The sequence below is a fragment of the Danio rerio genome, chromosome 20 (genome assembly GCF_049306965.1).
Source record: "Danio rerio strain Tuebingen ecotype United States chromosome 20, GRCz12tu, whole genome shotgun sequence".
NCBI lineage: Eukaryota > Metazoa > Chordata > Actinopteri > Cypriniformes > Danionidae > Danio > Danio rerio.
Genome location: NC_133195.1, coordinates 1,635,992 through 1,660,333, shown reverse-complemented (window position 1 = coordinate 1,660,333; position 24,342 = coordinate 1,635,992). Strand labels below are relative to the sequence as shown.

Genomic DNA, 24,342 nt, shown 5'->3' with positions numbered 1-24,342 from the left:
ACTCCTGCGTCATTACAAAATCACCACATTTAAGATCTGATTTCATTAAATATTGATAATCTTCACTGCATGATTGATATATGACATACCCAACCCAGTCTCATTTTGAAAACGTAGTCTAGCGGACGTTTCTGGAGACCGCAAAATACGTCCCCGGGGGTACGTTTTTGTGCAGTTTTTGTTTTCGCAAATACGTTGGAGGCCGCTGTGTGCGCTTTTTCGTATCTCGAACATCTCTGGCGAGTGCCGCTCGCAGCCGCGCTGTTCTGGCGTCAACCCACCAGAGGCCGCTGTCTGACTGACCGCGCGACTGGCCAATCAGCTGACCCACCCTCCTCCTTCCCTGAACCCAACCAGTTTTACCGATTGACCCGCCTGCCCGCTCACTTCCTTAAACCCGAACAACAATTTAGAAAAGCCGTCTAGAAAAAGAAAAGCCCTCGTCTGTTTTTTCACCACGCTTTCGGATTTCACCACGTTCTCACCCTGTTATGAACTCGTTCACTTTATTTTTGGATTCTGTTTTTGTTTTATCTGATTTCTGGAACCGCTCTTCCCCGTCCTCGAACCCGCTCGCCGTGGTCAACTCCTCCTCTCTGCATCTGAAGTCCGCCGACGCACACGATGAGCTGACTGGAAAAACTGATTGCTGCGGGAAAGCCCTCCACACGTAGGTAAGCGGTCAGCCGGCAAGCGCGAAAGGGAACGGCGTCACACCGGCCCGTAGCGTTCGCTTAAAAAAATGAAATGCACCCATACGTACCTCCCGGGACGTATTTCGCGGTCTCCAGAAACGTCCATGGTACTACGTTTTCAGAATGAGCCTGGGTTGGACATACCGTGGCTCTCAGACCAGACCAGAAGCACTGCATTGAGTTACATTTTCCCGCCCCATGTCTTTAAAATATGAACATTTGTTTTACGACAGTGTTTTCAATAGTGTTTTTGCACTCGCCTGCTGCTCCTGACGGTGCTTGCATTTAAACAACTTTTCATCTTATTTTACACTTGAACAACTAAATGATTGCTGAAGTTAGGTTATAGCTATAAAGTTAAAAGGTCATCAGTTATTGGCTGCTGCCTAGACTCACTTAAATGAGCTCATTCATTAGTCTTTATTACAGTCTGATGCAACAGCAGTCTTTTGCAACAGAAGTCTATGGGACAGTTTCTAGGGTCCCAAAAGTGGTTGTTAGGGTGTGGCTAGAAAGTTAAAAGCTCATCAGTTATTGGCAGTTTGGCAGTCTGAGTTAAATAAACCCAGTTAGAAGTTTGTGTGACAGTCTGGCGCAGAGTTATGAGCTCACAATGTTTGGTCCAATGTTACGTCTATGGGATTTTTCCGACAGTCCCGGGACGTTTTTTGGAAAACCGAAAGTCGGATCAGTCAGAAAAGATATAGCAATCTGAGTCAGAATAGTTTGGAGGTCTGGCTTGAGTTTGGTGGTCATAGCTCAAATAGCTCTACTTTACTGACTGCATTTTAACCACATTACAACATCGATGCTGTTAAAGGAACCTAATGAAATTGAAAACAGTCATATAAACCTTTCACCAGAAGTTTATCTTTGGCTGGAAAACACTAGCACTAGCACACAAACATATAGCCTGTTGTGTCACTGTGATGTTTACGTTAGCTGCATATTTGAATAATCTCACCTGTGTTTCCTCTGTGGTTTTCTGTTCCCCCTCAGGCTCATACATGATGGTGGACACCTCGCAGCACGATTATGGAGAAAAGGCTCGTTTGCAGCTGCCCGTGATGAAGGAAAACGACACCCACTGCATTGACTTCAACTATCTCCTGTACTGTCCGGACGGCTCCAGTCCCGGGACGCTCAATGTTCTGGTGAAGGTCAATAAAGGGCCGCTGGCGAACCCTATCTGGAACATCACCGCCTGCACCGGCAAAGACTGGATGAAGGCGGAGCTCGCCGTCAGCACCTTCTGGCCCAATGAGTATCAGGTATGTAAATCACTCAGCCAATCAAAGCATGGGGCTCGTATTCTGTAGACAAGAGCTGCGTTAAAAGTGGAAGTAACCACCTAAAAGTAATGTTCTATGGAGTTTATTTGGATCATCATTAGCTATTCCTTGAGCCATTACTAGTCTTCCTGAGGCCCTACGACACCTAAAATGCACACATTATTCCATACATAAGAAAATGAAATACATACAACAAGAACAACTAGATTAGTAACGTTCGTCAAGAAACTTTGAGGCTGACTTGACAAAGCCTGTTGGTAATAGTTAATTTAGTTTAAAACAGTTTAAAAAAGTATGGATAGATAGATAGATAGATAGCATGCTATTAGCATGATTCTAGCATGGATTAGCATGTTATAAGTATGATTCTAGTACAAACTAGCATGTTATTAGCATGATTCTAGAGAAAATGTCCGTTGTTCTAGCATGAATTACCATGTTATTTGCATGATTCTAGTACAAATTAGCATGTTATCAGCTTGTTTCTTGAATAAATTTGCATGTTATTAGCATAGTTCTAGCATGTTATTTGCATGAATTAGCATGATTCTAACATGAATTAGCATGTTATTAGCATGATTCTAGCATGAATTAGCATGTTATTAGCATGATTCTAGCATGTTATTAGCATGATTCTTGTACAAATTAGCATGTCATTAGCATGTTTCCATTATTTCCAGTATTTATCATATGAGTATTTATACGTATTTGATGGCACAGCTAATCACAGTCTATACGACAGTTGCTAGGGTGACGTATGTGGTAGTTAGGGTATGGCTATAAAGTTAAAAGGTCATCAGTTATTGGCTGCTGGCTAGACTCACTTAAATGAGCTCATTCATTAGCCTTTATGACAGTCTGATGCAACAGCAGTCTTTTGCAACAGAAGTCTATGGGACAGTTTCTAGGGTCCCAAAAGTGGTTGTTAGGGTGTGGCTAGAAAGTTAAAAGCTCATCAGTTATTGGCAGTTTGGCAGTCTAAGTTAAACAAACCCAGTTAGAAGTTTGTGTGACAGTCTGGCGCAGAGTTATGAGCTCACAATGTTTGGTCCAATGTTACGTCTATGGGATTTTTCAGACAGTCCCGGGACGTTTTTTGGAAAACCGAAAGTCGGATCAGTCAGAAAAGATATAGCAACCTGAGTCAGAATAGTTTGGAGGTCTGGCTTGAGTTTGGTGGTCATAGCTCAAAAGCTCTAGGAGGAGATAGAGTAAGAGTTTTTGTCTCAGAAGAAGAATAAAAAAAAAGATTATTAAAGTTTGATAGATAGATAGATAGATAGATAGATAGATAGATAGATAGATAGATAGATAGATAGATAGATAGATAGATAGATAGATAGATAGATAGATAGATAGATAGATAGATAGATAGATAGATAGATAGATAGATTAGCATGTTATTAGCATGATTCTAGCACAGATTAGCATGTTATTAGCATGATTCTAGTACAAATTAGCTTGTTATTAGCATGTAGTGTTATTTGACAAGCCAGCCTAATTATTAAATTGCACTACGTCACCGTACATAATTCCCACTTATTCAGTATCACAAACGTCTTCAATAAAATATGGGCAGCACTTCAATTTAGGTAACAATTCACATTATTTCCTACTTACAAAATAATTTAATGTTATTGAACAAAATAATAAGTAGTTATTACGAAGCACTTTCTGTTTTAGTTTTGGTTTTGCATCCAGAATATTTGTTTTCAGTTTTGTTCCAGATTTTCTTCTTTATTTCAGTGCGTCATTATGCCTATTTTGTCCCTCAGTACCATTGTATAGTTTGTATGTAGGTGTGTTTAGGGGAAGTGTTTAGTTCATCTCATATGGTCAAGGAGATTCACTGATGCTAAAGTCAGCTTCATGTATTCTTCAGAAGACCTTTACTAAGCTGGAAATGTTTTCTGGTGTTTTCGCAACACATGAACTCTGTGTGCTGACACATTCCTGGCGCTGAGCCAAAGTACGAGGAACAAAATCACAGCGGATGTTTGGCTTGTAGGTGGTTGAAGTGTGTCCGCAGAGCTGATTCATGTCATTCTGCACAGTAACCGCTCTCATTACTCCTTTCTCACATGTGACACGGGGATTGTTTGAGTTTTCTGCAGGTGAAATCAGTCTGTGGAGCGGTTTCATGGCTCTTTTGTTTCACAGTACAATAGCTGCTCATTCTCCTGAGGTGTTTGAATGGAATATTTGTTAATACACTGGAATGGCTGCGTACAAATGGCAGCTCGGTTTCGTTGCCGGTTCACTATAGGAGAGCTTAATTCTATTTCTGTTGAGTTTCATTAATGCGAGTGTGTTTAACAACAGAATGATCTCCTGAAAAATGCAGGTAATGATAGTCACATTTACACCAATTATGCATAGAAAAAAGGCTGTGTTTCACTCTCCCTACAGCTGTCTTCATTGCACAGTGGGGCAGCTTTCACACTGGACGCAGAAAGCCCTGTCCTGCACTATAAAACCCATTCATTTCAATGGCTTTCACTCAAAGGTGGTTTGTTGTTTGTTTTGTTCGTTCGTTCATTTTCCTTCGGCTTAGTCGCTTATTTATCAGGGGCCACCACAGCAGAATGAACCGCCAACTATTACAGCATATGTTTTATACAGCAGATTCCCTTCCAGCCGCCACCCATAACTGGGAAACACCCATACACTCTCACATTCACACACACACACTCATACACTATGGCCAGTTTAGTTAATCAATTCACCTAAAGTGCATGTGTTTGGACTGTGGGGGAAACCGGAGCACCCGGAGGAATCCCACACCAACACAGGGAGAGCATGCAAACTCCACACAGAAATGTCAACTGACCCAGCTGGGACTTGAACCAGCAACCTTTGTGCAGAGGGGCGACAGTGCTAACCACTAAACCACCATGCCTTCCTGTCAAGACATTTTGACTCATTCATATGATTAGAAGAATGGCAAAATTAATAAACTCAAAACAAAAGTTAAACCCAAACGCTACATTACTGTATACTTTAACTTCATAATATGTATTATTATTGTTATTATTATTATTATTATTATTATTATTATTATCATCATTATTTTTAATTGTTAATATATTTCGTTATTATTATTATTATACTTATAATAATAATAATAATAATTATTATTATAATAATTATTATTATTATTCACTATTATTATTATTATTATTGTTATTGTTCATTATTATTCATTATTATTGTTATTATTATTCACTATTATTATTATTATTATTATTATTATTATTATTATTATTATTATTATTACTATTCACTATTATTATTATTCATTATTATTATTATTATTCATTATTATTCATTATTAATGTTATTATTATTCACTATTATTATTATTCATTATTATTATTATTATTATTATTCACTATTATTATTATTCATTATTATTATTATTATTATTATTCATTATTATTCATTATTATTGTTGTTATTATTCACTATTATTATTATTCATTATTATTATTATTGTTTATTATTATTAAAATAGTTTGAGCTCTAAGATGCTTTAGAAGAACATCTTGTAGTAGTAATACGTGGATATTGCTAACACTTCAATTCACAACCTCTGTCTACCAAGGTTCATGTAAAATAATTGCCCACAATAAACGCACAGCTAAAGTAGTTCCGGCAGGTTTAGTTCCATGTCTTGATACATTGTTTGAGGCAGCCTTCATGACTGAAATAAAATGCACTGTTTCCCACCATCTGGCAACCCGGGCTTCTAAAGTATAATTGGGTAAACAGGCAGTGGGCGGAGTCACAGAGATCAAAACAAAGACAGACGTTCCAACACGGAACGCACATTCTCAAAGCAGAATATCTGACTTCAGCATGGCTCTCCAGATAAACAGGTGTGCTCACCTAGCGTGTTTCTGAAATATCTGCATATTATGAAATGTGTATGATCTCTTCTATTGTTTAAATCAGTGATGAATATGTGTGTGTGTGATCTGACTGGTTATTCTGCTTTTGTGTGTGTGATCTGACTCGTTGTTCTGCTTTAGTCTGTCTGTGCATGTGTGTGTGTGTGTGTGTGTGAGACACTGAATACTGAAAGCCTCCGTCTGTGTTCAGCCTAATTGGGAGTCCTGGATGATCTGGTCTCTCTCTCTCTCTCTCTCTCTCTCTCTCTCTCTCTCTCTCTCTCTCTCTCTCTCTCTCTCTCTCCCTCCCTCCCTCTTCTGAGTGTTCAACAGTGTGACTCTACAGTCTCTGCTGCGCTTGCAGCACTCTTTACAGTGTCCGCGTGTGTGTGTTGTAATGTAAACACACCTGCGGGTGAGCTCATCACTCGTCCCGCTCTGAGGATTGAGCAGACTGGGATTAATATTATTATGTGAGCAGATAATGGATGTAGGCTTGTCACGGTATATGAAAGTGAGCTTGATTCATTTTTGGTGCTGCAATATGTTGGAACAGATTTTAAAAATACATACATACAACAATAACACACACTCATTCACGCGCTCACACAAACACACTCTCTCTTTGAGCAACAATATTGCAATGTGTGCATCTGCAATAGTTACATCGCAGGATTAGATTATTTAATGAAGATTTAAAGATATTAATTATGATGATTTTTTTTGTATGATTTATACAATGATGACCACATCAAGATTATAATAATTTGGGATTTTTAAACACTTCTAGAAAACCGTAAAGCTCTGATTATTTCGTATTTTTGCTTGTTGTGTATTATAATTTATGCAGATGCACTGCATAGAAAAACATACACACCCCTCAGTAACACACACACACACACACACCCTCCTCCTGATGGCACACATTTGTTTGCGTCCTCAATTGAAGAGCACATCACAGGCCAGAGGATCCGCAGCAGAGCACTAGTCTTATTATTCTGGCTCAGAAGAAATGAAAACGCGTCCTCCTCTGGAGTGTGTGCAGTGCGACGGGACGCTCAATCATTCAGCAGAGCTGAAGGATGACCAAAGAAACACTCCTGCGTCCCGCACACACTCACTCATTCCCTTTGACGCCAGTAATGGCGGAGCTCGTCTCTGGCGTGATTTCACACGAGCTGACACTGAATTATTAAAAGTAAGCGAGGGCAGGTGTCCAGCTCATTAATGACCATCCCGTCCTCTCCCAGGAGGAACCAGCACTCCCTCAGGAGAAGGAGAAGAGGAAAAAAACAACTAAACCAGAGCGAGCGCTGAAATAAACCCGGCTCCAGCAACAGATTTGAGTCATCAGCGCCTAATTAAAGAGGACAAGAAATAACAAGCCCACGCCAGGCGTTAGAGATGGACCGCGAGCCGTGAGTGTAAGAAAAAGACGTAACATGCCTGGACTCATTAGACAGGACGCGGCGTCTCGCGGGGCTTACAGGGCAGCAGGTGCACTACAGTCTACACCGAGAGAAATCACACGCAGACGTGAAGAAACAAGCCCTCCTCGTACATTCAGGCCCACATTTTGTTCTACTATATATATATATATATATATATATATTATATAGCATTAGTGCTATAAGTACAGTAAGTATTAAAATATAATGGAAAATAAGCATTGAACACAGCACCTTTTTTCTCAGAAAACATACACTCGCTGGCCACTTTATTAGGTACACCTTAAGCCTGGTTTATACTTCGCAGGCAACGCGCGTAGCTGTGCATTTATACTTCTGCGCGCTGTCTCTGTCGGTCTGCATTAACACTTCCGAAACGCTAGTGGGCAGTGAGGTGTAAATGTTCCTCTGTGTCGAGTTTCTTCTCTGCTTTATTGCTTTTTCTGAACACTTCCGGGATGTACAAGTGACTCAAACTCGCTCATTTTGAGGCAGGAACCGGCGGACGTGCAACAACTTTAACTATGAGGTAAACACAAAACAAAACTTTCCATCCGGAGCTCCTTCACGGGACTCCACACTTGTAAACAATCGCTCGCGCCATTCGCGCGGCTCTCGGTCCCGCCCAGACTCGTCAGCGCTACCAAGCCGACCAATCACAGAGCTTACGCTAGTAAGTTAGTTAGTTACATTTTTTGAGAGGTGCACGTCAGTGACGGCGATGGCCACGGCGAAGGGCTATGCGTCAGCGCCGTAGCATACGCCGGCGTTTGACGCAGAAGTATAAATCAGCCTTTACTAGTACCGGGTTGGACCCCGTTTTGCCTTCAGAACTGCCTTAATCCTTCATGGCAGAGATTCAACAAGGCACTGGAAATACTCCTCAGAGATTTTGCTCCATATTGACATGATAGCATCACACAGTTGCTGCAGATTTGTCGGCTGCACATCCATGATGCCAATCTCCCGTTCCATTACATCCCAAAGCTGCTCTATTGGATTGAGCTCTGGGGACTGGGGAGGCCATTTGAGTACAGTGAACTCATTGTCATGTTCAGGAAACCAGTCTGAGATGATTGAGCTTTATGACATGGTTTGTTATCCTGCTGGAAGTAGCCATCAGAAGATGAAGACACTGTGCTCATAAAGGGATGGACATGGTCAGCAGCAATGCTGTGGCGCTGATGCTCAATTGGTACTAATGAGCCCAAAGTGTGCCAAGAAAATCTCCCCCACACCATTACACCACCACCACCAGCCTGAACCGCCGATAAAAGACAGAATGGGTCCATGCTTTCATGTTGTTGATGTCAAATTCTGACCCGAGCATCCAAATGTGTCAGCAGAAATTGAGAATTGTAAGACCAGACAACCATGCCATGTTTAAAGTCATCTAAATCCGCTTTCTTCCCCATTCTAATGCTCAGGTTGAACTGCAGCAGATCATCTTGACCATGTCTACATGCCTAAATGCATTGAGTTGCTGCCATGCGATTGGCTGATTTGAATTTTGCGTTAACGAGCAGTTGGACAGGTGTACCTAATAAAGTGGCCGGCCAGTGTATTTCTAAAGGTGCGATTGACTTGAAATGTAGACCAGATTTTGAAAACAACCAGAGAACTCCGTTTATACGAAGAAAGCAAAGCTAATTAGTTTACAAATGAAGTTCTGTGAAATAAAATAAAGTGGAAAATGTATTGAACACATGAAGAAAGGAAGGTGTAGAAGGCAGTGAAAGCCCAGACAGCAGCTGAAATTGCTGTCTGTGTGTGTGCGTCTGCATTTGTTTGCATGTGTGTTTGCGCGTGTGTTTGTGTGTGCGCATATGGGTCTACATGTGTGTTTGCATGTGCATGTGTGCGTGTCTCTCTGTCTGTCTGTCTGTCTGTGTGTGTTTGTGTGTGTGCGCATATGGGTCTACATGTGAGCGTGTGTGTCTGTTTTTTTTTTTTGTGTGTGCATGTGTGTGTGTGTGTGTTTGCGTGTGTCTATTTGTGTTCGTGTGTGTGTGCCTGTCACCGATTACAGTGTACCAGTGCAGATTATTCCAGCTCCACTTCACTGTCATTTGGTTAAAGAAGAGCTCACACGTTTCCCAGAGTTCACAGCTCCGTGCGAAGGCAGATTTCACACCTTCAGCCAGAACACACTCCCCGAGGCCTGAGGAGATCCTGAGGCTGGAGATTTACAGCAGACCACGGCCTTCAGCATGTGTGTGTGTGTGTGTGTGTGATGAAGTCTGGGGGTGTTTTGTGATAGTGTTGAGAGCGCACATTTAGTCAAGGTCAGCACACACGCAAACACACATACACAGTTTTATCGCGTGTCAGTACTTTATAGGTGCGCAAAACCTCAGATTAGTGTGTGTGTGTGTGTGTGTGTGTGTCCTCTGCTTATAATACAGAAGAAGAAATCCTCTTTCTCACTCAGCTTGTTTACCTCCAGGGTCAGCAGTGTTTTCATATCAGACTCGGGTAACACTTTAGTTTAGGTAGCAGTTCACACTATTAACTACTGGACTAATAGCTGCCTATTATTAAGATATGAACTGTTTATTAGCACTTATAAAGTATGATCCACATCCCTCATCCTACCCAATACCTAAACCCAACTACTGCCTTACTAAATATTAATAAGCCGGTTATTAGTAGTGTATTGAGCTGAAAGTGTTAGCTCGTGGTTTGTTAATAGCTGACGCTGTCGTCCGCTGATGATCCTCCACTCCTCTGTGTTGTTCTGTGGTCTGTCCAGATAATGACAGGTTCTTGAAGTTGATTACAGACACTCTCTCCATTGAGCTGATTTCATGTGCTTGACGCTTTCATTGTTTGACCACATTCAGGTCGATTGTTCAGATTTTTCTCAGTGAATGGGTTTGAGAGATCTTACTATAAAAGGATGGTAATATTAAGTATTACAGCGCTCTCTGGAATGCTTGATTCTGATTGGTCAGTCTCGATATTACATGATATGTTATCCCCTGTAATAACTGATTATTACTAACAATACTAACTATAGAAACAAATGCTCATTGTACTATGAATCATTTTAATCCGCCTTTCTACTGCACACGACATTCGAACATGACTGTCGCAATACGCCCTCTTGTGGCAGTCGCACATAATTTTCGTGCACCATGGGAGAGAAAATGATTCAGTGTCCGAAAAGAAATACTGCAAAAGCAAGAGGCTTTATTCTCTGTGCGTTTACCATGGTTGAATGAATAATTGCTAGAAACTCATAGAGCGCTAAACGTTTGGAGGGAATGTAAAGACAACATAATAAAAATATCTATTTTTTATTACTCATTTATGACTAGAAATATTTTTAAAATCAACTTTACTGATTTGCGTAATAAGGATAATGATGATAATAATAATAATAATAATATTGATAATAATAATAACAATAATGATGATGATAACGATAATAATATTAATAACAATAGCAATAATAATAATAATGATAACTATAATAATATTAATAACAATAATAATAATGAATAATGATAATTATAATAATAATAATAATGATAACGATAATAATATTAATAACAATAATAATAATAATAATGATAACTATAATAATATTAATAACAATAATAATAATGAATAATGATAATTATAATAATATAAATAACAATAATAATAATAATGAATAATGATAATAATAATAATAATAATAATAATAATGATGATAACGATAATAATATTAATAACAATAATAATAATAAAAATTATAATGAAAATTATAATAATAACGATAATGATTAATAATGATAATTATAATAATTATTATTAACAATAATAATAATGCTAATCATAATTATAATAATAATAATGATGATAACGATGATAATATTAACAATAATAATGATAATAATAATAATAATAATAATAATAATGATAACAATAATAGTATTAAAAACAAAAAACAAAAAAATGATAATAATATTAATAACAATAATAATAATCAAAATAATAATGAAATTTATAATAATAACGATAATGATTAATAATGATAATAATAATGCTAATTATAATAATTTTAATAACAATAATAATAATAATGCTAATGATAATTATAATAATAATAATGATGATAACGATAATAATATTAACAATGATAATAATAATAATAATAGTATTAAATACAATAATAAAAAATAATAATGATAATGATAATGATAATAACAATTATAACGACAATGATCGTAATAATAATGATAATAATAACGATAATGATAATAATAATAAAAATAATAGTAATGATAATGATAACATTAATAATATTAATAACTATAACAATTATAATAATAATAATAACAATAACAACGATAATGATAATAGTATTAATAACAATAATAATAATTACCATGATGATGCTGATGATGAAAGGGGAGGGACTGATGATGAAGGTGAGGAGTTGTTATTTTTAAGGGGTGGAGCTGATTATGAAAAGGAGAGGCTGAATATAAAGGGGAGGAGCTGATGATTATAAAGAGGAGGGGTTAATAAAGAGTAAGAGCTGTTGAGTGTAAAGGGGAGGAGCTGCTGATGAAGGAGAGGGGCTGATGATGAAGAGGAGGAGCTGCTGATCACAAATGGGAGGAGCTGCTGATTATAATAGGGAGGAGCTGATAATTATGAAGGGAAGGAGCTGCTTATAAAGGGTGCTTATCAAGGAAGGGAGCAGCTGATGAAGGGGAAGGGTTGCTAATGCAAAAAGGGAGGAGCTGCTGATGAAGAGGATGGGCTGCTGATTATAAATAGTAGGTAATGCTGATGAAAGGGAGGAGCTACTGATGAAAAGGAGGGGCTGCTGATTATAAAGGGGAGGAGCTACTAATGAAAAGGAGCTGCTGATGAAGAGGAGGAGCTGCTGAGTATAAAGGAGATGGGCTGTTAATGAAGAGTAGGGGCTGTGGCTGACTCTGGTGTGTCCCAGGGAGAAACACAGTAGAGTGTAGAGGCAGAACAGCACACAGGGCAGCAGAGGCTGTGACAGTTCTCTGCTGCTGATATGAAATGAAGTGTGTGAGCTGGGGGTGTTTTGTCTTCAGACAGATCATCTCCATCATCCGCTGAGGTGAATGTGCTGCCGCTGCAGGCTGATCTCCATAAGAGACGGATTACAATCAGACCCCAGATACACGACTGCTGGAGAGAGATGAAGTGTCCCCCGGTGCCGCCGCGGAGGGATCTGCTGCTCGCACACACAGACCCATTTACTGCTCCTAATGGCTCGTCCTTGCACTGGAGTCTCGGCACGCGCAGGGGCAGAAACGGGGGAAGAGAAACATTTCGCCACTCGTCTGTCCAAATGATGAAGGACATCTCGCTTCTCGCTCGCTAACAGACCCCTGAAAAACAATAATGAATAGGATAAATAAATAAATAAATAAATAAAACACACCCCACGCATCACACTGGCATCAATAAGGCTTTTCCCTTGCTCTCATTGTTTACTCAGAGAGCTGTGGTAATGATCACCACAATGCAAAGTGTGTCTGTGTGTCATATATGCAAGTGTGTGTCTGTGTGTGCTGCTCTTGACAGGTGAAGAGATGAGAGCGCTGAGCTCAATATCTGGTTGAAGGATGCCAACAGGAAGAGGAAACTGAATGTGTGTTTTTTGCGGGGTCTTGTTTGTGAATTGTTTTCCTCTGCAAAGTTCTGTCATCAGTGTGCTGAAACGTTCCCTTTTGTTGTTCGCATCAAGTGAAACGGCATCTGGATTAAGAACAAATGTGGGCGGGGCTTGGTTTTGTTTGTGAGGAATTGATTGGATAGTCGTGGTTTGCTATGGTGGTCATTTCCTTGATGAAAAATTTTTGTTATAATTTTTTTGTTTACAAACATGTTTCTATCGCCAAAAAATAAATTAATGGAAGTGATGATGACGGCAACTATTGTAAATTATATTAACATTTTCGTTGGCGAATAAGAGTAATAGATTTAGTCGACTAAAATCCTATGAAATTTAGTTGACTAAAACTATTGTTATTTCTAATTTGCTAAGGTCAAAATAGGATCCCCATCCCTCCCATTTTGAGTCCGACCGCAACGTTAGGTAGGAGTGCGGTTTCCCTACCCACCGAATTGATTGACAGCCACATATTAACATGTCTCCATAGTAACGTGTATAATCATATCAACAAGACAGCACATGCACAACTGGGATTAAAAGATCTGTTCAGCTCTCTGTGATCATCAATCCTCATCACATGTTTAAGAATGAGTAAAGTTTTAAATGTTTTAAAACGGTACTGTAATAGATTACAGCTATTTTATCACCACAGCCACATGTCAGTACAGTCATAAAAGGAGATGCTTCAGTCTCGGTTTGTGGACGTAAAATCTGGTTCATTTTGTACATTAACATAATGGATGTCCACACAGCAGTGGATATTAATGTGTATCCTGTCACATTTGTCGTGCAAAGCTAAACGCACATGCTGTGTGGGTGTGTGTGCGTGAACTTTGTATCGACCTTGTGTGTGACTCATCGTTGCAGAAAGGCTTGAATTAACTCCACAACAAATCCATCAAATAATCATTGGAAAAGTTCCTACTGTAGTATTTCTCACAAACGTTACGTGAGATCTGCTTCATGTCTGTCACTGTTCTGTTTATCTGGCGCAGCCGAGCCGGAGATTGAGGCACACTCTGACAGGAATAATTGGTGGGGAAAACTAGCATTAAAGGCACATGCCACAAAAACAGCTACAAGATGCTCAGAGCTGAAAATTCCAATATTCAGAAAGCTGTAATAAATAATCTGAAAGGTGTTTTGAGCTGAAACTTAACTAGAATGAATTAAAAAAATTTAAAAATCTAAGATTAAAATAAAAAATAAATAAATACAATTTTCATTAACTGAAATTCATAAATTTTTCTTAGGCTCAGTCCCTTATTTATCCACCCTAAAAGATTGGTCGCCACAGCAGAATGAACCAATAATATATTCATTCATTCATTTTTTTTGTCGGCTTAGTCCCTTTATTAGTCCGGGGTCGCCACAGCGGAATGAACCGCCAACTATTCCAGCAAGTTTTTACGCAGCGGATGCCCTTCCAGCCGCAACCCATCTCTGGGAAACATCCACACACACATTCACACATACACTCATACACTACGGACAATTTAGCCTGCCTAATTCACCTGTAACGCATGTCTTTGGACTGTGGGGAAAACCATAGCACCCAGAGGAAACCCACGTGAAGGCAGGGAGAACATGCAAATCTCCACACAGAAACGCCAACTGAGCCGAGGTTCGAACCAGCGACCTTCTTGCTGTGAGGCGACAGCACTACCTACTGCGCCACTGCCTCGCCTAAACCAATAAAAAATAATTGTATAATAAAAAAGAGGTAAATAAACTAATGAAATTCACAATAAATTAAAAACTATAAATAATAAAACAAAGAAAACCATGAATGAAACAAACTTAAACTCGACTAAAATCAACAGCAAATTAAAAAAAAAATTGTTGAAATAAAAATTAAAAATGCTAAACTATAATAACCTGTGTGTTGCAGCTGGAATGGCATCCGCTGCATAAAACATCCCAGATTAATAAAGGGACTAAGCCGAAAAGAAAATGAACGAACAAACGAACAAAGGACTTATACCAAACACAGGAATATTCCAGATAAAATAAGTGTTGTCAGTTTAAATCTGAAAAACGTCCATGGATCTACGATCCAAATAACCTCATTTTTACATTAGTGATCAGCTTGAAGTGGCATGGAAGTCAACTCGGAAACACTGTAATGCTGCTCTCTCATTAATTCACACACACACACACACACACACACACACACACACACACTGGCCTGAAATCATGTGCAGACACACAGTCTTCATGTAGGTGGCGTGATCCTGTCGTCTGCCTGTCAGCCTGAGCTCCAGACCCTGAGCTGAAGAAAACAAGAAAATGAGAGATGCCTCTCGATCCTGCGGTCTGTGTGTGTGTGTGTGTGTGTGTGTGTGTGTGTGTGTGTGTGTGTGTGTTGTGAGTCATCAGCTCTAAGCGATATTGATTGTGGTACATGCAGGGCTTCAGATGTAATCAATGTTTCATAATTTAATGCTTTGAAGAGTCATTTACGTGTTCAATAGAAGCATGATGGATGATTGTGAGTGTAATGGATGTTCAGACGTGATGAAGTCCAAACAGCAGCTTCAGTTTGATCACTTCTCACAATGTAAACACACTCACAGACCGGGTGTTTAGGTCGCATGCCAGTGGGAATGTTTACTTTTTTAGTCTCTCTGTGTGTGTGTTTTGAGGGTGAGGGTGATAGATGTCTGCAGATAGTGATGTGTGTGTGTGTGTGTGTGTGTGCGCGCGCATCTGTGTGTGTATTCTTGCAATGAGGTTGTGATTGACAGCAAAGCTGCAGGCTTCCTCATCCAGACCGATCTGCCATCAACATGATGACAGGGCACACACACACACACACACACACACACACACACATGCACACACGGGTAGAGGGGAATAGATCTCAGTCAAGATGATCTTCAATTCAGTCATTTTAGATTTACATTTCAGTCAGAATGTACCTCAAACTAAAATTAAAACACATACTCTTGTTAATTTCTGTTTTTAATAGCTTCATTTATTCTGCCTGGCTGTCCTCATATGTGCATCAGCATTCTCATATTAAGGTTATGTGACTAATAATTTTGGCAATGTTAGGCATTTCACACATCTACTTTCAAATAAACGGAGAGAGAAAAGCAAACAAATGCACAGAGAGCAAACCAAACACTCGCCTTGTGCTCTGATCTGAAGATGGCAGCACTTTATTCTGCTCTTTTGCGTCGTGCGTGTGTGTTTAATGCGTCCGTCTCGGTGTGTTTTCTACATGACGTGTCGAGCAGAGACGGCGGGATCCTGCTGTGATTTTTCTCATCTTGTTTTAATTGAGAGACTGTGGAATCTTTCTACTTCAGTTTAGTGTGCAGAATAAAAACATTAGGGTCCCAATTTACACTCAGAAATCAAACGTTTACTAACAAATACAAAGAAATGGCAACTCATACACTGAATTAAACAGGATCTTTCAGTAAGTAAAAGTGGATATGTGACTGTGAAACACAAAACCATTCAGGTGTCCATATTTGGATATTGATATTTGTAAAACACATGAAAGCCTACAGGATTGGCCAGCCCAGTCACCAGATATGAACATTATTGAGCGTGTCTGGGGTAGGCATGGGCTGGTATAAGTTTGTGACGGTATGATAACCTTGGATAAAAACATCACGGTATCACCATACTGCTCTAAAATATATTAATTTTAAATGTCTAGGTAAAAAACAACACCTTTTTCCCCTTTGAACACAATAGATTTTATTTTGGGAAACATTAAACATATTTTGGAACAGTAAACATGTCAGGCTAAATACAGGGTTTCTGCTGGGTCTTGAAAAGGTCTTAAAGGGCACATAGTTTACCCCTTTTTTAAGATTTAATCTTAGTATTTTAATTCTTTTTCATTTGTAAAGATATTTGCGTATTGCTCTACATCTTGTGTGTAAGCGAGGTGCATAACTAACGCGCTCTGCGCTCGACTTTAGACTTGCTTTGTTCTGGTCTATTGAAAAATCTATTCTAGTTTCTCAAAATAGCAACGCGCCAGCAATACACCTCAGAACGCCTCCCAATTTTAGACATGAACGCCTATGGGCGCACATATGAGCGCAAATGCATTTGCTACACAGCGTGGCGCAAAACGTCAAAAGACGTCACCAAGCTGAAACTAGCAAACAACAATTGCGTCGCGCCTTGCGCCACATTGCACTGGGTGTATGACAGGGCCCTAAACTTTCATTCATAATGGTCTCAAAAATGTCTTCAATTTCACTTGGTGAAACCTGCAGAAACCCTGAAATTATTCAAATGAATTATTGACTTCTGCTGTCTTCATTAGTTTCAAAAACACAGATTTATTTACAATTTAAAAAGCCGTCTTTGGAGATCTTTTCTACTGGAGATACTATGTAAATAAAAAAATCTTACTCATACCTTAGAAACGGTTCAGCAGAAAGTTTTAAAACCTTGACTTTTCCAAACCGCGGATTACCTTGAACACAGTTACCTTCTCATGCCTAATCTAGAGGAGGCATTGAAGACGAATCCAAAGAATCTTGATGAACTCTGGGTGCGCCATGATCCTGCAAGATGCATTTCGTTCCCCTTTATTCAGTGGCGTAGCGCAAAATGCGGAGGCCACCCTGCAGGGATCGCTGATGAAGTGGGGGGGGGGGGGATAGGTCATACGTCAATTTGCATATCACTGACGTCATCACGTTCTACCATTTGTTTGTTTTACAGCCTATGGTTAATAAAGGGGCATTTATAATTGCACTACACTTTATATAAGCATGTTTATTTAACTAAATTTAGTATACGTAACGTAAGTGAATGTGCAGTAATCTCTCACATGTCATAAACTCAGACAAGTTCAGAAACTGTCACTAAAATGTCTGTGATTGTGAACAAGAAAAGAATAAACGGTCCAAATAAATTGTTAAAATAAAGTAGAAGTAGATCGGTTAGACTGTACAAGGGAAATACCTTCACACTGCCTGTGCTAAATCATTTGTCGTCGGTACGCAGAGGGGTGATCTACTCTCGGGCTGCTGGTGGGAGAGGCTGCTGTAGAGGACTGACTGGGCCGCCTGTCAGTGCTGTGAGGCGGGGGAGGGGCCGGCAGCATCACACGCAGCTCGTTGAGAAGAGTAGGGACGGTACAGTATGGACAAATGACAGTCTAAAAAAAAATCTCCAATAACACACAAAAAAGTCGCTAGATTTGTCGCTAGGGGGGTCTGAAAAGTCGCTAAATTGGCAACATTGGCGGCAAGCAATCAGAATGAAGTAGTCCACCGCTTGAGAGGTGTTCAGAGAACACAGACCTGTGAACTTTGGTTCCGACCACAGTTGTTTCCAAGAGTTTGATGATTGCGGTTGCCGGATTTTCAGTTATTGAATATCGTAACGACGCGGGGCCCCCTAATCACGCGGGGCCCCCCCGCGGTGCGTGCCCTGCAGGCCCGTCCGCTACGCCACTGCCTTTATTTCCACATATGTAGCAGAATGACCATGAAGCTCAACTTGACTAGGCTTGAAAGTAATTACAAACTCTCATTTTAAACACCGCTGTAACACTGAACAGTAGTCAGCTGCTCAGATAGTGGAGTTCACACCCTGACTAGGCTAATTATAAATGATGCACAGCCTGCCTGATCACTGTTGGCCGTTTACTTTGGCCAGGACGGCCACTGGTGGTTTGATTATGTCCTGGAGTGCAGATCTCTGTAGTTCTGTAGTTGTCCAGGTCTGATGGGGGATAATTGAGGAGTGCAGAACATCACACCAGTGCCAGAATATCTGCTGTCTTCCTCCTCACCTCATTTCATCATTCTGCACTGTTCTTCTTTTCACTGCCCTTTTTTTCTCTCTCTCCAAAGCCTGCTCATCGGCTGAAACACGTATGCACTGATCTATGGCTTTTTATAGTGTAGGGATGTAACGGTATCAGAATTTCACGGTACGGTAATACCTCGGTATGAATGTCACGGTACGGTATTTATTGAATCATTTACAGGAAAAAACAAAACTTATGAAAATACTCCAAAAAAAGTGCCAAAAGTGTCAATGACATACAAATTAGCCATCTATCTGTAAGCTTTGAAACACTAACTTCAATTTTAATAACAAAAAAATATTAAACCATGTAAAAAAAATAAAGTTTCAATTTAGTATTGTTGAAAACTCATCACATTCAACATTTAATCACTCACTCACTTAGATAGAGATGGGTTTAAAGGAAAATTATCATATAAATATAATCTGGTAAAAGCTGGTATCTCTGGGCATTTACAATGTCCCCTGCAACAGAAAAAACCCCTCTCATTTGGGACTGAGGTTTCTGGGACAAGAGAGATATGACTTGGCCCAGGTTGACAGCAGTGGGTAACGTTGTGCATTGTCTTTCCCCCACTTGAGAGGACAAACCATGAGTAAGATAGAGGTCTCATGTCTGCATCAATCTGAACAGTGTGCTGACAACACCGCTATTCAGAACGCGCGCGGCGACAACACCCGCTTTAGAGTTTTCCAGCTCTTTTTCATCCCCGCTTCTAGCAGCACACTCCATTTCCGCATTACTGGATCTGTAGCAACAACAGACCGCAAAGGATGATGGTCAAGCATGGGCTGATGGGAATTGTAGTTTCCGCTACCTCCCGTTCGCTTCATTCGCCTGAGCAAATTTTCTCAGAAGACCTATAGTTTTACCGAGTCATGCGACTTCGGTAATATCGAAAAAAATAATATTGCGGTATAACGGTATTTACAATACCGTTACATCCCTATTATAGTGTGTAAGCAGCAGTGGTGTAAAGTACTTAAGTAAATGGACTTCGTTACTTTACACTGTAAAAAATAAATCCGTAAAATTTACGGTAAAAAAAACTGCAGCTGTGGTTGCCAGTACTTTACCGTTAAAAACACGGTACAAACCGTAAAAGTAATTTTTAATTTTTTCGGTAAATTACCGTATTTTAATAATTTATCGAGGTAATATGTCTGTATTTTAAAGATCCATAATAATGTCAACCTAATGCATAAAAAGTGATGTGCCATGCCGGGAATTCTGGGAAAGTCAATTTACGGTTATTCACCGTATATATTAAGGAAACATACCGTTAACCAGGTTACGTATTTGTACTGTAGCATTTTTACAGTTTTTTTTACCGTTGAAATCACGGCCATTTTTTACAGTGCACTTAAGTATGTTTTTGGCTACTTTGTACTTGTACTGAGTATTATAAATATAAGCAACTTTTACTCCGTACTTGACCACATTTTTGGTTGAATATCTGTACTCTTTACTCCACTACATTTGAACGGACGCTTATTGTTACTCGTTACATTGTGATTGTGCGCGACAAGTCGGCATCTCGATCTACTACGGCTAATTTGTTGGGCGGACAAGGCCATATCGCCATCTGCAGGCTGCTGAAGGTACTGTATGCTATTTATGAGCTAAATTACGTTAGCGTGAATTAGCAGCTTGCCTAATACCAGGTGTTTAATTAGCGACATGGCTGCAGCAAATGATGAAGCCGAAGTCGGCACATTAAGCAGTGCCAGCACTGATGACCATCCATGGCCTTATCTGAAAGAAATGGTTGCATTTACCGATATGCAGAATGGCTCTTACAAGATGCAGGGTCTACTTTGTTTGCCACGAGCCACGAAAACAAGAGATTTTTTTTCTTTTTTTTTTTAGAATATGCAAAAAGGTACATAAATTGGGATCATACAAATACAAAAAAAAAAACATCAACAAAAAACCATAACAAAACAACAATAAAAAACCAAACAAAAACAATATAGTCAGGTACTGTTAGGTGTGTGTGTGTGTGTGTGTGTGTGTGTGTGTGTGTGTGTGTGTGTGTGTGTGTGTGTCCATGTAAAGGTAACTTGGTGGAAATGTCAGAATACATACATTAGGAACAATATCAGCAAATAAATGAAGCAAGTATCACAGATATAAGTAAAGCATATAAAAAGGAAACCAGTCAGAGTTAGGGAGTAACAACAATGCTTATTAATATATGATAGTAATAATGACAGTAAAACTAAAACTAAACAAGAGATTTAAAGAATTTATCGTAAAATTTGAGAAAACACATTGAAGGAAAAGTCTATTTAATGTTAATTTAATTTGAATTAAGTGAATTTAATATGGTTACTGATATGGCAAAAACCACTGTGACATCATATGACTATGTTTTAGCTTAGTTCTTTTGTGCAATGTGAATTAATGTTGTTCTGAAATTATAAATTTTGCATCATGTGCATTCAGCTGTGAGTTTGTGATGTATTTTTCATTGAATTTATTTATACTTAGTTGTTTATTTGTTGGACATTCTCTCGATGGAACTCTCAACTTCCCGTATACATGGTGCTAATATGAAAACTGTCAGTAGATGGCGTTCAGCCTTTGATGTTGCGTCATCCTTTTTGAAGTCTTTGTGAAATTCCTTTGTAAAATTATTTGATTTGTTTATTTGATTTATTTATTTATTTATTTATTTATTTATTTATTTATTTATTTATTTATTATTAGTATTTTATACTTTTGAAGTCTACCAGGGGTGGGATGGGTGGGAGTGAGTTTTAAATTTACACTTTTTTTTTTTTTTTTTTTTTTTTTTTTTTTTTTTTGTTTCCTGAAAAACTCAATAAACAGTTGTTAACAAAAAAAAATATATATATATATATATATATATATATATATATATATATACTAAGTTGAAAAATAGCACTCCTCTTTGTTTAATATTAACACAGAGAAAACATCCTAATCAATTGAAAACTTTTTTTACTACTTTTTTAAAATTGTTTTTGTTCTATTTTTTTTTTCATCTATTTTGCTCTGCCATTTTGAAATATTGAGATGTTCAGTTTAATTTCTATATTAGGAAATAAAACCTTTCTTGCTGTTCGTTGAGCCTGCATTCAGTATGAGTAAAATACTTTTAAAATTGGATACTTTAATGCTTTTACTCAAGTCTTATTGGAATTGGTGGACTGAGGGCTTAATGAGAGGATCTGGTGAAAAACGTAAGTTTATTTCATAACAGAAAATCGTAATGGAATTTAAATAAGTGAATCATGCTTTAGTTGGGTTGCAGAACTTTACTGTAAGACCTTTTTCACATCATGGTGATGCTTTAACTGACTGAAATGACTATTGCTGACTACATAATGTTGAGTCCTAACATCAGCGTTAAAGATCTGAACTTCCCATCACTACTGTGTATCTAACCTCAGAGCAGCCTTGCACACATATTGTACTTGGGGCTGATAACTTGTGGGCTGCTGTATTTGGATTTGAGGATGGGTAGATGATAGTGTTCATGTGTCTTCTGAATACAGGTTTCAAAACATATATGGCTCAGTTTATATTGTACAATATTTATTCTGTTGATTTTGAATCTTCATTCATTCTTTTTCGTGTCGGCTTAGTCCCTTTATTAATCCGGGGTTGCCACAGCGGAATGAACCACCAACTTATCCAGCACGTTTTTTCACAGGGGATGCCCTTCCAGCCGCAACCCATCTCTGGGAAACACTTCACCTGTACCTGCATGTCTTTGGACTGTGGGGGAGCACCCGGAGGAAACCCATGCAAACGCAGCAAGAAGGTCGCTGGGTCGCTGGTTCGAGCCTCGGCTCAGTTGTTGTTTCTGTGTGGAGTTTGCATGTACTCCCAGTGTTCGCGTGGGTTTCCTCCGGGTGCTCCGGTTTCCCCCACAGTCCAAACACATGCGGTACAGGTGAATTGGGTAGGCTAAATTGTCCGTAGTGTATGAGTGTGTGTGTGGATGTTTCCCAGAGATAGGTTGTGGCTGGAAGGGCATCCGCTGCTTAAAAAAACGTGCTGGATAAGTTGTCGGTTCATTCCGCTGTGGTGACCCCGGATTAATAAAGGGACTAAGCTGACAAGAAAATGAATGACGTCTTAATGCAAAGTCTTAAAATAGCAAGAGCATCACTGAAATAAAATGATGCGGAGGCACTTTTCACTCAGATATTGGCTGTAAATTCGGCTATACGTTACACGGGGAATAGCGCCGAATCAAAGGCTGAAAGATTACTTTCTTGTAAAGCACACCAATAATCTTCAGATCCATCAAATGGCTTAAATCTCAGCGGTGAAGCTCCAGTCTATCTGCCACTGCCGGATTGCGGCCAGATTCCCCTGAAATGATGCCTGATGGGCAGAATTACTGTACGAGTGAATCCCGCAGCATTAAGTCGAGCAGGAGCGACAGAGGAGGCTGAATAACGGCATTCAGCCAGAACACTTTTGAAGATTTACATCATAATCGGCTCATAAGCATTACTGACCAGGAGCGGGCCTGAGATTTGCTTTGGAAATGTCAGAGGCGTTTTAAGAGAGATCAGTTTAAAGAGGCGCGCCGCTCGGCTGAAAAGAAAATCGCTATCAATATTCCCTGACGCCGGGCTGCAGATGGCCACGGCTCTAATTGAAATGGCTTCTGGTGTGTCTGAAAGCGGGACCTGGCCTGATACGGCCGGGTCACCCTCAGATCGCAGGCTTAGCGCTCGCGGGCTTCATCGCTGCCATCTTACCAACATTAAAGCTGCGTTTGGAAAGCCACAAGCGCAGTACAAAAAAAAACTCTTCACGTAGAGGCAGAATCACTGAGCGGATTCATCGTTCGGTTAAATAATGCAAACTCAAGACTGACCTCGCCGTTCACAGGCTTTTCAATTACGCTTTTCTTCCGTCCCCGCGTGGGTGTTTGCTCGAAAGCTTCTCTTCCAGAAATGAGCAACTGTTTGTGAAAATCTGTTTTGTCTTTGGAGATTGGTGAATGAGATTTTGGCGTGGAGTTTTCTTTGAACGGAGGCTGTCTGTGACCAACACAGCTGAACTCAGCACTCGACACAAAGGCGGATCTGTCTCGGGACTGAACCGCCGCTATTGTGGAGATCTAGTGGTGTAGATTGATTAGCTAAAGGTTGTATTTGTGGAATAAATGTGATTCAGTCATAGCAGTCATTGTGCATCTAATCAAATCAAGTAAACTTGGAATGTTTCGAGTGTGTTGTTTGAATGCAACATACTCAGCGGCCACTTTATTAGGTACACCTGTCTGCTCGTTGAGGGTGCCTATTATGCAAAAATCTCTTTTTGTTTTGAATGTTTTATGTACGCCGGCCACTTTATTAGGTACACCTGTTTGTTAACGCAAATTTCTAATCAGCCAATCACATGGCAGCAGCTCAATGCATTTAGGCATGCAGACATGGTCAAGACGATCTGCTGCAGTTCAACCCAAGCATCAGAATGGGGAAGAATGGGTATTTTAGTGACGTGGCATGGTTGTTGGTGCTAGACGGGCTGGTCTGAGTATTTCAGAGACTGCTGATCTACTGGGATTTTCACGCACAACC

The 24,342-nt window shown here is 39.5% G+C and overlaps 1 protein-coding gene across 50 annotated transcripts in view; it reads left to right on the top strand.

Moving 5' to 3' along the window:
- The window catches only part of ptprk (protein tyrosine phosphatase receptor type K), a 286,195-nt gene that overhangs the window by 114,942 nt on the left and 146,911 nt on the right, over positions 1-24,342 (top strand). For all 50 annotated transcript variants that reach the window (XM_073933967.1, XM_073933966.1, XM_073933965.1 and 47 more), the window contains one exon: positions 1,695-1,966. In XM_073933967.1, the coding sequence (XP_073790068.1) occupies positions 1,695-1,966 (272 nt within the window). The remainder of the gene's footprint in view (positions 1-1,694; positions 1,967-24,342) is intronic.